General features: G+C 45.0%; 2 protein-coding genes across 2 annotated transcripts; one reads left to right on the top strand and one right to left on the bottom strand.

The window, feature by feature from the left end:
• Window positions 1-453: 453 nt before the first annotated feature.
• Window positions 454-1,128, top strand: LOC131427788 (histone H1B-like). Its single transcript, XM_058591297.1, has one exon. The coding sequence runs from the start codon at window positions 454-456 to the stop codon at window positions 1,126-1,128; it is 675 nt and encodes a 224-aa protein (XP_058447280.1).
• Window positions 1,129-8,031: 6,903 nt separating this feature from the next.
• On the bottom strand, window positions 8,032-8,343 carry LOC131427780 (histone H4). The gene has a single exon (XM_058591284.1). It carries the CDS (start codon window positions 8,341-8,343, stop codon window positions 8,032-8,034), a length of 312 nt encoding a protein of 103 aa, XP_058447267.1.
• Window positions 8,344-14,169: the final 5,826 nt, after the last annotated feature.

Genomic DNA, 14,169 nt, shown 5'->3' with positions numbered 1-14,169 from the left:
TGTCAAGAGAAAATATTTCTCTTCCCAATGAACCATGTTTCGTTGGAGTCCGCATTGTTTAAATGGTACTGTTTTACTATTTTTGACAATTCGAAATAAGCATGTACCGTTTGTCCGATATTGAATGCATATTTCGCTATCATCACTGCCCGTCCGGCTGTTCGCGAATGGTGGAGCAGAAAGTTCAAACATCGTAGCAAACATAAAACCACTCTTTGGCGATACTTCCGCTGCTGTCGATTCATTGTTTACAATTTAAAAAACAATAGTCCAGAAAAATTACCTACACCTACCTAGCACCGAATGGTAACCGTCATGTGCGTATTCCCTAACAGGGCCGACGGATTCGGTGCCCGAACGTATCGCACGATTCTACTGCATTCACACACTCGTTTGTATTCGCTTAGTCGTTCGCTCGTTCTACCTGCTTTAGAAAAGTGCACATTAGAAAAAATGGCTGAAACCGCTGTTGACGTATCGGCCGCAGCTCCGGTTGCTGCTTCACCGGCCAAGGCACCGAAGAAAGCCAAAGCCGCCAAGGGAGAAGCCAAAAAACCGAAGAAGCCATCGACACATCCACCAGTCAATGACATGGTAGTGGCTGCCATCAAGACGCTGAAGGAACGCAACGGATCTTCGCTGCAGGCCATCAAGAAGTACATCGCCGCCAACTACAAGTGCGACGTCGCCAAGCTGGCCCCGTTCATCAAGAAGGCCCTGAAATCTGGCGTCGAGAAGGGAAAGCTCACCCAGACCAAGGGTTCCGGTGCATCCGGCTCGTTCAAAATCAAAGCCGGTGCCAAGCAACCGGCTGGCGAGAAGAAGCCGAAGAAGGCTGCTGCCAAAAAACCGAAGAAGGCTGCCGGAGAGAAGAAAAAGGTTGCCAAGAAACCCGCTGGCGAGAAGAAACCGAAGGCCAAAAAGCCTGCAGGTGAGAAAAAGCCGAAAGCCGCCGCTGCAAAGAAGGCTAAGGCAGCACCAGCCAAGGCCGCCAAGAAGGCTGCTGCACCGAAGCAGAAGGCCACCAAGCCATCGAAAGCCGCTGCCAACAAGCCCAAGACCCCGAAGCCAAAGAAGGCCGCGCCAGCCAAAAAAGCTGCCCCGAAGAAGGTGGCTGCCAAGAAGTAAATTGACCCATCGTCAGTCAGTCATCATCATCATGTCGAATTCTACCGTTCTTATTTCGACGGTGTTCAACAAAACAGTCCTTTTCAGGACTACCAAAAAATCCATGCAAAGAATTAATCGATATTTCCTACTTCGCTCGCTTTTGGGTAGTCCGCTTCAACAAAACTGCACAGTAAGAAAAAAAAAAAAAGTATGCTTTTATCCATCACAGCAGCACTACTTTCTGAGCGTGTGCTTCACCGACACGCTATAGTGGATAAATTGGTGCGCAGCCATAGAGCCGACCCCGCTGCTACGCGCATGCTTCTCTTGTAGTACAATCAAATATGTTCGTTCGCTCAGTCGGTAAGCAGCGACGAAAGGATCGGTAGGTGATCAAATGAAAATGCGGACGGATTATGCACGATGATTGATGAAGTCCGTTCTGGTTGATGTTTTTGTTCCCAATTATATTTGTATTTTAAAACTATCCCAGTTTTCCTTTTCTTGGAAAATGAATGCCGTTATAGTTTCCATTTAGTGTAGAGCCAGTTCGGACACGGTATCGCTCTGTACGCGGTTTTTCGTATAATCATATTTAATTTAGTAGCTTGACTCTCCAGACGATTGTCGTTTTCATTCAACCAACCTTGCTTGATCGGTAAAAAAAAAATAAATCTATTCTCCAGCGCAATCGACCACCGACCATCGACTTTTCACTTGTAATGTGGGAAATTATCCTAGAAGCTATGGAAAAAAAAACAAGTCTTATGGCGCTTGCATGAGTAAATATGATTGATCGATAGTAAAATAGTAAATTTCTATAAGTTCTTTATCAGAAAATTGTGGTCGTCCTGAAAAGGACGTTTTTTCGATTGGTTTCAGTGCGAATCAAGTGCAATTTAGGCCTTCTTTTCGGTTTTCTTCGGGAGCAACACTGCCTGGATGTTTGGCAGTACACCGCCCTGTGCGATGGTAACTCCGGAGAGCAGTTTGTTCAACTCCTCGTCGTTACGGATGGCCAGCTGCAGATGACGAGGGATGATTCTCGTTTTCTTGTTGTCACGGGCAGCGTTACCGGCCAATTCCAGCACTTCGGCGGCCAGGTATTCCATCACTGCCGCCAGATAGACCGGTGCACCGGCACCGACACGTTCGGCGTAGTTTCCTTTCCGAAGCAGACGGTGGATTCTGCCTACTGGGAACTGCAGACCAGCACGGTTCGAGCGGGACTTTGCCTTTCCCTTAACTTTTCCTCCTTTGCCACGGCCAGACATTTTCTTTTATGTGTTTTGTTTTCGTAAAAAATCCACGAAACGATGCTAACAGCTAGGATGCTAACTCGGTAATACTGGCTGCCGCAGTACTAACCCTCTGTTTTATACCATCTCGCTGTTTCTCGTTCTGCGAATAGGCAGAGCATAAAGCGCAAAAGAGGATCAAATTTTGACAAAGGGGCTGTCCCTACTGCGTTGCCTGTAGCAGGTATAAAACGGGGTTTCTTGGGCGAGCTAGCGTCATAACGGGGTTTCTTGGGCGAGCTAGCGTCATTTACGTGAAAACAGCTACTCTGAACGCACGTCAACGTTAGAACGATGGCACCGAAAACTAGTGGAAAGGCGGCCAAAAAATCCGGCAAGGCCCAGAAGAACATCGCCAAGGGTGATAAGAAGAAGAAGAAGATCCGCAGGAAGGAAAGCTACGCTATCTACATCTACAAAGTGTTGAAGCAGGTCCACCCTGATACCGGAGTATCCTCGAAGGCGATGAGCATCATGAACAGTTTCGTCAATGACATCTTCGAACGCATTGCATCCGAGGCATCGCGTTTGGCTCATTACAACAAACGTTCGACGATTACCTCTCGCGAAATCCAGACTGCCGTTCGTCTGCTTTTGCCAGGAGAGTTGGCCAAGCACGCCGTTTCTGAGGGAACCAAAGCCGTCACCAAGTACACCAGCTCCAAGTAAACTGAGAACAACACCGACCCCGTGTATGCGAGAACTAACAAACGGCCCTTTTAAGGGCCACAAACAAATCTACACAAAGTGTTAAATTCGAATTCTCGTGTGTTGTTTTGCTTGCTTCTTCTTTACTCGTTTCGATTGTGATGGTGGTGGCCGTTTGTGAAAGAAAGTGCAATAGAGGGAAGGTGCTGGGCAATTGGTTTGAGTGAGTTTAGTTGTTTTGAACAATCTCATCCAATTTGTGCATTACATTATGCTGGAACTGAATTCCTTGAAACCAGCCACACACCGTTGCGGAAGCGAGAGAGAGCGAATTGTTTTAGGCACTACTTTTGTACAGGGATGACCAAAGATTTCCCGCCTTTTCCGAAGAACGGCGAAAGAAGACATTGATAAAACAAAAAACTTATCACATTCTCAGAGGGTAAATTTTGAAAAGGCGTCCCATAGTAAAGTATTCTTCTATGATGCTTTGATGGTAAGACTTCATCACGAAGACGACAAGCAAATGTAAATTTCTTTCGAACATGCACTTTTTCATTTGATTGCGCGCGTGCGTGTGTGTTTGTTTTCGTGAAAATCGCAGGTTTTCGAGAAGAATAAATCTCCTGTGCCAAAATAACGAAAATGTCATTATCTCTAGCAACCGAAGTTTACTGTTTGCTTGTTAGGAACAATTAGATTTGTACCTGCAGGACAGAAAACATTAGTTTGTTCGATTTTGCGAGTGGTGATTTATATTTTAATAGCGATTTGAGTTAGCATTCATCATTTATCACTCATCCATCGATTATCAATGAAAGGAGATGAATTCGGAGACAAAGAACGAAAAAGAAGATTTTCCGCTTTCCAAAAACATACACCAATACATATGTATATCAACGTCATACTGGTTTACTTCAATGTATGGGTATTGGTTTTTCCCTCAGTCATAATAAAGTTCATTCTTATGTTCTCTAACTTGCTTTTCTCTCTCTCTCGCTCTCCCAACGCACCTCTGTTTGCGATAAGTTGGAACATGTTGTTCATGGCAGTCTACACACACACACACACACACACACACACAATTTGCGCAATAGTGCAACTGAGGTATGCGATTCACAAAATTGCTTGCTACTGAAAATTGCGGAAAAGAAAACACAAGACAAATTTTTTCAATTTTGTAGGCACAAGCGTTTTGAAACACGTACAATAACGGGAAGGTATCATATAAAGATTGGTTTTTACTTTTGTCGTTAAGTTTTTTTTTTCATGTACGTATTGTTTACCTCTCGGATGGTGGTAGGTAGAAACGAACAACCGTTTATACGACGCAAAGTCAAACCGATTTCCCATATCCCATCCATGAGCATGAGCAGAGGGAGAAAAAATACCGGTTAACCTGGACTACTTTTCACTTGAGAGTTTGAGAGATTTTTCACCATTTCAACCATTTTTCGTTCAGTTGCCATTTGTCATTGTTGCTAAGCTAACCTAACCATCCGAACAGCGAGAGTTCCGTTCACTGCGTTAGGATTGAGTAAGCCGCGTTCATCGTTTGATCATGTCAACGAAACTCAACAATCGATGCTAAATAAGCAACTTGCTATTGAGTAATCTTTCAGTAATTTCTTACATGGACCGTCGGAAAACAATTCGGAGTTCCTGTTTTCCAAGTAGATAGTCTTTCCAATAGGATATTCTAATGAGCAGCAGTTTTTATTTTTCCTGCTAGAATCGCACACCAATACACACTTACCAACCACTAAACTGCGGTTCGGTCTAGACAATTGGTGTACACTGTTGCCATAGTTGTTCGTCGGTTATTTTCATTCTCTCTTTCACGCCTCTCGCATTCTCGTAGTAGCCAATATTACTCTCCTTATTGTTTACGTTCGTGTCGCTATCGTATTTGTGGCATTCGTATTCGTTCGAAAATATATGTTAGTCGAATGGTCGAAACATCATCGGATTGATGAAAATATGTTCAAACAATCAAAATTATTCGCCAATCCAACAAAACTTTCATTGGCGAGAGTGTACTGTTTAATGAACTCTTCTCTCAATGTTTCAATATTCAGTTGCAATACTTAAAGCTCTAAACGTTTTCTCGAAAAATACCGACACAAGTTACCAAGCTAATTGGATTGGTGGTACTGACGATGCTTTTGGTTGTCAATAATAAACAATGCCACGTGTAGGGGCCGCTAATGTAATGTAAATGAATATACAGACACACACACACACACACACACACGCACGCGCGCGTTTATGCGACCTTGCCCTCCGGTTCTGAGACCGATGGCTGAACTTAGGTACAGCTTGATTTTCGTTTCCTCATATACACATTACATTACCATTTGTTTTTGGCCTGTGTGTGTGGCAGTGTTTATTCACCATCATGGTGGTAGCTACGATATCTTCTTCTTCTTCTTCTTTTTTTCTAGTCGGTCGTCACCATTCATGAGATGATGCCGACCAATGACACAGATACATGCGCTATATTGGATCGGTGTGTCGTCACGGATACGAACGAAAATTATTCTCTTATTTCTCGTGCGACACTTTCTCTAAGATTATATGATCAAGTTTGGATGTTTTAATGGCTGCATTTTCCGGTAAATCGATGGGAAAGATTTTCGCCATTGAACTCACATCGATCATTCTAAAATTCCGATTCGTCTGGTATGACCGATTTTGTCTTCTGTTTTCCAAACACTGAAAAAGCGGACATCATTTTCGCATCAGGTAGATACACCGATTCAGGGTAAAATTCCGAAAACGAAAATGAACAAAGGTCGCTATACTTGATTTGCGCATTATACTTTCCAGGCGTATCACAACTTTAGCAATCTTTAATTCAAAGCAATCTTAAATATTTCTTTATCACAGTGAGGTGGTCGTCCTGAAAAGGACGGGTTCTGTAAGGGGGGTAACACCAATATGTTCCGGAAATCGCAATTTAGGCCTTTTTCTCGGTTTTCTTCGGGAGCAGCACTGCCTGGATGTTTGGCAGTACACCGCCCTGTGCGATGGTAACTCCGGAGAGCAGTTTGTTCAACTCCTCGTCGTTACGGATGGCCAGCTGCAGATGGCGAGGGATGATTCTCGTTTTCTTGTTGTCACGGGCAGCGTTACCGGCCAATTCCAGCACTTCGGCGGCCAGGTATTCCATCACTGCCGCCAGATAGACCGGTGCACCGGCACCGACACGTTCGGCGTAGTTTCCCTTCCGGAGCAGACGGTGGATTCTGCCTACTGGGAACTGCAGACCAGCACGGTTTGAGCGGGACTTTGCCTTTCCCTTAACTTTTCCTCCTTTACCACGGCCAGACATTTTGTGTGTGCGTGTTTCTGCGTAAAAAATCCACGAGATGCTGTTAACGACTAGACAGCCAATTCAGTAATACTGGCTGCCGCCGTACTAACCCTCTGTTTTATATCGTCTCACTGTTTCCCGTTCTGCGAACAGGAAAAGGAATTCTAACAAAGGGGCAGTCCATGCGCCGCTCTCAATAGCAGGTATAAAACGAGCTGTCATATGGCAAATAGCGTCATTTAAGTTAAAGCAGTTACTCTGAACGTACGAGAACCGTCAAGCACGATGGCACCGAAAACCAGTGGAAAGGCAGCCAAAAAATCCGGCAAGGCCCAGAAAAACATCGCCAAGGGAGATAAGAAAAAGAAGAAGATCCGCAGGAAGGAAAGCTACGCTATCTACATCTACAAAGTGTTGAAGCAGGTCCACCCTGATACCGGAGTATCCTCGAAGGCGATGAGCATCATGAACAGTTTCGTCAATGACATCTTCGAACGCATTGCATCCGAGGCATCGCGTTTGGCCCATTACAACAAACGTTCGACGATTACCTCTCGCGAAATCCAGACCGCCGTTCGTCTGCTTTTGCCAGGAGAGTTGGCCAAGCACGCCGTTTCGGAAGGAACCAAAGCCGTCACCAAGTACACTAGCTCCAAGTAAACTGAGTGAGAACAACCAAACCCCCCCGATCGTGTGTGTGCATACGAATCGCCAAGCATAATCGGCCCTTTTAAGGGCCACAAACAAATCTACACAAAGTGTTAAGTTCGCATATTTCCCTCATTCAATCACCAAACACATTTTGTTCGTTGATGATTTTACTTTCATCAGCCAACAAACACCTAACGAGAAAAACAGAACAAATTATGAACAACACAGGTACAATTGTTCTCGCGTTTCGGAGTATTCATCCATGCCATATGGACAATATATTGTTCGGAGCAAAAATATGTTGGTTTCGAAATAAAGAAAAGTATCGATTACTTTTCGGACCAATCGACAGACTTGGTCGACCAACCAAATAATAAATTGCTACACATACACATGCATGCTACTGTAAACCAACCAATGACATATCAACAGCAATCGTTTTTCTATCCTAGGCGGCTTTGAGCAAATGCTGCATGTTGTATAGTCGAAATTCGAAGCCAACAGCATTGACAGTTGACCAGAACAGTTGAATGGGAATGAATGATTTCGAAAAGATAGTTCATGTTAAACAACATAACTAATTTCTTTTCTCAAATGTTACGTTTTTCAGCGGCGCGTTGAGTAGTACTCAAGTGTCAACAGCAGTTTGAAACTCACAACCGACCAGAAATAATAATGTCGTGTTTGCTTGATGCGAAACCGAAAACCAGTTTCCACCCTAACGACTGCTGGTTAAATTGTTTGTTTGAAAACCTAGTTGTTGGACTGAAAAATCTAGTCAGTTTCGAACCCGGTTGAATTCACACTACTCACTACTCTATTGCACACTTCTTACTATTCTCATATCATCACCACCACCACCACCATCATCATCATCATCATCATCATGATTATAGATTATAATGAATACCAGCAAATGCTAACTAATTCTTTGCGAAACATATTGGTGGCCCTGAAAAGGGCCTTTTATCCTTCCGTATTATGTTATGTGTGTTCTCGTTACGACGTTTAACCTCCGAAACCATACAGAGTGCGACCCTGTCGCTTCAGAGCATACACGACATCCATGGCGGTGACGGTCTTGCGCTTGGCGTGTTCAGTGTAGGTTACTGCATCTCGGATCACATTTTCCAGGAACACCTTCAGCACTCCACGAGTTTCCTCATAGATCAGACCGGAGATACGCTTGACACCACCACGACGAGCCAGACGACGGATAGCGGGCTTGGTAATTCCCTGGATGTTATCACGAAGCACTTTACGATGACGCTTGGCGCCTCCTTTTCCGAGTCCCTTTCCTCCTTTGCCGCGACCAGTCATTTTTCTCTGCTAGCTGCTTGTTCTTGCAAGTAAGACAGTACAAGTGAAACTAATGCCACTTCGCAGACCGGTGCTTTTTTTTATACCTACCGAGAGGGTCCGTTTCGTGCTTTGCTTTGTGCTGATTGGCTGCTTCAGAGCGGTCGGGCAGGTATAAAACAGCCAGCCAGGTCCGTTTTGAGCTCATTCTGTGTTTTGTTTTCAACGCGTACAGTACGGTGTAGAGAGAAAGGATAAGCAAAAGAAAGAAATAATGGCTCGTACCAAGCAGACCGCTCGTAAATCGACCGGAGGAAAGGCTCCTCGTAAGCAACTGGCGACAAAGGCTGCTCGCAAAAGTGCTCCTGCTACTGGCGGAGTGAAGAAACCCCATCGTTATCGGCCAGGAACAGTAGCCCTTCGGGAGATCCGTCGTTACCAGAAATCGACTGAGCTGTTGATTCGCAAGCTGCCGTTCCAGCGTTTAGTGCGTGAAATTGCCCAAGATTTCAAGACCGACCTTCGCTTCCAGAGTTCCGCCGTCATGGCACTGCAGGAGGCCAGCGAAGCCTATCTAGTCGGTTTGTTCGAGGACACCAATCTATGCGCGATCCACGCCAAGCGTGTTACCATCATGCCAAAGGACATCCAGCTGGCTCGTCGGATCCGTGGCGAACGTGCTTAAACAGGCTATCGGCTTTCGTTTGATCTCACAACATATACCCCAAAGGCCCTTTTCAGGGCCACCCAATCAATTACCAACGAGTTTACGAATTCGAATATTTTCCCTTAAACAATCACATACTCAGACACACACACACAAGTTGCGCGCGCACAGAAAATGACATCCGATCCGTTGCACAATTCATGCCCCCCATATGGAAAGTCAGTAATCTATAGGTGTTTGAAATGTTTTCCTTATTTTTTGGTCTTTCATTTTTGTTTCTGCTAAAGTAGCAGTTGAGAGGAGAATAGACGACCTGCTGACAGACAAGCAGCACAGACAATACACATTGCTTCCCTGTTACATAGTTCAGCAAAATTTGTAACCCAGCTTGCAACACATCGTGCACTCGCCGTGTCATGCCATGTGACTGACTGCCTGACAATTCTGACGGGATTCGGCCACCAGTTACTAGTATTACTCTGCTACTGCTACTCTCAATACACTATACTATACAATATTGGTTCAAAATCATGAAAATACCAATTTGTTTCGTTCCAAGACTACCCCGACAGACGCTTGCTTGCCGTTGACATAGTCAACGTCCCATCCCCAGACGACTGGTGGGGATGTTTCTGGCGAAAGAAATACACAGCAATTGCCAATCTTTGAATAGTAGGCTAATGTTCGGTTGGGTTCGGTGCTTTCTTCCGGTACGTGACAATTTTCGGCCAATATCTATCAAATATAAGCAACACTCAAATTCGGTATCAAATCAAATCACTGCTCGAGTTCTTTGTTGCCAATCGATTGAGACTGAGAGACTGACTATGTCTGGCACGCACGCTAGACAGATGGAGGTGTCGAAGGATTATTATTATTATTTAATGGTAATACTTGCACCGTATATTTTGCATGTAAAATCCTAAATGCGCTCCACAATTCCGGTATTCTGATTTGGGAAAGATTGTTTTTTGGTTATTGCTTCTGATGACAAATATTCTCAGCCCAGCCAGCCGTTTGTGGTACGTGAACAACACACCACACATTTGACTCGTTGTGTTAGAAAGGACTTCGGTTTGTTTGATTCTAATTTTTCACTGTCGAAATTTTTAAACATCCTCTCTCTTGGAATTGACCTGTCCTGATGTTCAGGTTTAATATTTGCAAGATGAACCAAATTCAAATGGCAAAACAAGTTCATTACAAAAAATAGTAACCAAAATGCTTTCAGAACAACCGACACGCCCGGGCGTTGGCGACGTTGGCCAGCATTATTCGTTGGCAGTGCCATCGTGTTCCAGATTTCGGAAGGCATGTTCGGAAATATTATGCTCACGTAACATATCTGTTAGTCAAATTGTTTAAAAATTGTATTTTCCAAATGCAGAACACGGAAAAATTGAAAAGCTTAGTCACCGGTTCGTACTGCGTTTTGGTCGTTTGATCGATTTGCGCCAGACAGCAGGTTCAAGTTTGACCGATTCAATCTCGTGCGCGTCGCAACCGTCATCGAACGGGTTGTGTTAGTTGTCAAGAGAAAATATTTCTCTTCCCAATGAACCATGTTTCGTTGGAGTCCGCATTGTTTAAATGGTACTGTTTTACTATTTTTGACAATTCGAAATAAGCATGTACCGTTTGTCCGATATTGAATGCATATTTCGCTATCATCACTGCCCGTCCGGCTGTTCGCGAATGGTGGAGCAGAAAGTTCAAACATCGTAGCAAACATAAAACCACTCTTTGGCGATACTTCCGCTGCTGTCGATTCATTGTTTACAATTTAAAAAACAATAGTCCAGAAAAATTACCTACACCTACCTAGCACCGAATGGTAACCGTCATGTGCGTATTCCCTAACAGGGCCGACGGATTCGGTGCCCGAACGTATCGCACGATTCTACTGCATTCACACACTCGTTTGTATTCGCTTAGTCGTTCGCTCGTTCTACCTGCTTTAGAAAAGTGCACATTAGAAAAAATGGCTGAAACCGCTGTTGACGTATCGGCCGCAGCTCCGGTTGCTGCTTCACCGGCCAAGGCACCGAAGAAAGCCAAAGCCGCCAAGGGAGAAGCCAAAAAACCGAAGAAGCCATCGACACATCCACCAGTCAATGACATGGTAGTGGCTGCCATCAAGACGCTGAAGGAACGCAACGGATCTTCGCTGCAGGCCATCAAGAAGTACATCGCCGCCAACTACAAGTGCGACGTCGCCAAGCTGGCCCCGTTCATCAAGAAGGCCCTGAAATCTGGCGTCGAGAAGGGAAAGCTCACCCAGACCAAGGGTTCCGGTGCATCCGGCTCGTTCAAAATCAAAGCCGGTGCCAAGCAACCGGCTGGCGAGAAGAAGCCGAAGAAGGCTGCTGCCAAAAAACCGAAGAAGGCTGCCGGAGAGAAGAAAAAGGTTGCCAAGAAACCCGCTGGCGAGAAGAAACCGAAGGCCAAAAAGCCTGCAGGTGAGAAAAAGCCGAAAGCCGCCGCTGCAAAGAAGGCTAAGGCAGCACCAGCCAAGGCCGCCAAGAAGGCTGCTGCACCGAAGCAGAAGGCCACCAAGCCATCGAAAGCCGCTGCCAACAAGCCCAAGACCCCGAAGCCAAAGAAGGCCGCGCCAGCCAAAAAAGCTGCCCCGAAGAAGGTGGCTGCCAAGAAGTAAATTGACCCATCGTCAGTCAGTCATCATCATCATGTCGAATTCTACCGTTCTTATTTCGACGGTGTTCAACAAAACAGTCCTTTTCAGGACTACCAAAAAATCCATGCAAAGAATTAATCGATATTTCCTACTTCGCTCGCTTTTGGGTAGTCCGCTTCAACAAAACTGCACAGTAAGAAAAAAAAAAAAAGTATGCTTTTATCCATCACAGCAGCACTACTTTCTGAGCGTGTGCTTCACCGACACGCTATAGTGGATAAATTGGTGCGCAGCCATAGAGCCGACCCCGCTGCTACGCGCATGCTTCTCTTGTAGTACAATCAAATATGTTCGTTCGCTCAGTCGGTAAGCAGCGACGAAAGGATCGGTAGGTGATCAAATGAAAATGCGGACGGATTATGCACGATGATTGATGAAGTCCGTTCGTAAAAATCTAGCTTGCGAAAATTCATCAATAAAAATGGTTGATGTTTTTGTTCCCAATTATATTTGTATTTTAAAACTATCCCAGTTTTCCTTTTCTTGGAAAATGAATGCCGTTATAGTTTCCATTTAGTGTAGAGCCAGTTCGGACACGGTATCGCTCTGTACGCGGTTTTTCGTATAATCATATTTAATTTAGTAGCTTGACTCTCCAGACGATTGTCGTTTTCATTCAACCAACCTTGCTTGATCGGTAAAAAAAAAATAAATCTATTCTCCAGCGCAATCGACCACCGACCATCGACTTTTCACTTGTAATGTGGGAAATTATCCTAGAAGCTATGGAAAAAAAAACAAGTCTTATGGCGCTTGCATGAGTAAATATGATTGATCGATAGTAAAATAGTAAATTTCTATAAGTTCTTTATCAGAAAATTGTGGTCGTCCTGAAAAGGACGTTTTTTCGATTGGTTTCAGTGCGAATCAAGTGCAATTTAGGCCTTCTTTTCGGTTTTCTTCGGGAGCAACACTGCCTGGATGTTTGGCAGTACACCGCCCTGTGCGATGGTAACTCCGGAGAGCAGTTTGTTCAACTCCTCGTCGTTACGGATGGCCAGCTGCAGATGACGAGGGATGATTCTCGTTTTCTTGTTGTCACGGGCAGCGTTACCGGCCAATTCCAGCACTTCGGCGGCCAGGTATTCCATCACTGCCGCCAGATAGACCGGTGCACCGGCACCGACACGTTCGGCGTAGTTTCCTTTCCGAAGCAGACGGTGGATTCTGCCTACTGGGAACTGCAGACCAGCACGGTTCGAGCGGGACTTTGCCTTTCCCTTAACTTTTCCTCCTTTGCCACGGCCAGACATTTTCTTTTATGTGTTTTGTTTTCGTAAAAAATCCACGAAACGATGCTAACAGCTAGGATGCTAACTCGGTAATACTGGCTGCCGCAGTACTAACCCTCTGTTTTATACCATCTCGCTGTTTCTCGTTCTGCGAATAGGCAGAGCATAAAGCGCAAAAGAGGATCAAATTTTGACAAAGGGGCTGTCCCTACTGCGTTGCCTGTAGCAGGTATAAAACGGGGTTTCTTGGGCGAGCTAGCGTCATTTACGTGAAAACAGCTACTCTGAACGCACGTCAACGTTAGAACGATGGCACCGAAAACTAGTGGAAAGGCGGCCAAAAAATCCGGCAAGGCCCAGAAGAACATCGCCAAGGGTGATAAGAAGAAGAAGAAGATCCGCAGGAAGGAAAGCTACGCTATCTACATCTACAAAGTGTTGAAGCAGGTCCACCCTGATACCGGAGTATCCTCGAAGGCGATGAGCATCATGAACAGTTTCGTCAATGACATCTTCGAACGCATTGCATCCGAGGCATCGCGTTTGGCTCATTACAACAAACGTTCGACGATTACCTCTCGCGAAATCCAGACTGCCGTTCGTCTGCTTTTGCCAGGAGAGTTGGCCAAGCACGCCGTTTCTGAGGGAACCAAAGCCGTCACCAAGTACACCAGCTCCAAGTAAACTGAGAACAACACCGACCCCGTGTATGCGAGAACTAACAAACGGCCCTTTTAAGGGCCACAAACAAATCTACACAAAGTGTTAAATTCGAATTCTCGTGTGTTGTTTTGCTTGCTTCTTCTTTACTCGTTTCGATTGTGATGGTGGTGGCCGTTTGTGAAAGAAAGTGCAATAGAGGGAAGGTGCTGGGCAATTGGTTTGAGTGAGTTTAGTTGTTTTGAACAATCTCATCCAATTTGTGCATTACATTATGCTGGAACTGAATTCCTTGAAACCAGCCACACACCGTTGCGGAAGCGAGAGAGAGCGAATTGTTTTAGGCACTACTTTTGTACAGGGATGACCAAAGATTTCCCGCCTTTTCCGAAGAACGGCGAAAGAAGACATTGATAAAACAAAAAACTTATCACATTCTCAGAGGGTAAATTTTGAAAAGGCGTCCCATAGTAAAGTATTCTTCTATGATGCTTTGATGGTAAGACTTCATCACGAAGACGACAAGCAAATGTAAATTTCTTTCGAACATGCACTTTTTCATTTGATTGCGCGCGTGCGTGTGTGTTTGTTTT

Source organism: Malaya genurostris, chromosome 1 (genome assembly GCF_030247185.1).
Source record: "Malaya genurostris strain Urasoe2022 chromosome 1, Malgen_1.1, whole genome shotgun sequence".
Taxonomy (NCBI): domain Eukaryota; kingdom Metazoa; phylum Arthropoda; class Insecta; order Diptera; family Culicidae; genus Malaya; species Malaya genurostris.
The sequence above is the reverse complement of the archived record's forward strand: the minus strand, read 5'-3'. Positions and strand labels throughout refer to the sequence as shown.

Excerpts from the sequence above, each read along its gene's own strand:
- LOC131427788 (XM_058591297.1), top strand. The coding sequence starts at position 454 with ATGGCTGAAACCGCTGTTGACGTATCGGCCGCAGCTCCGGTTGCTGCT.
- LOC131427780 (XM_058591284.1), bottom strand. The coding sequence starts at position 8,343 with ATGACTGGTCGCGGCAAAGGAGGAAAGGGACTCGGAAAAGGAGGCGCC.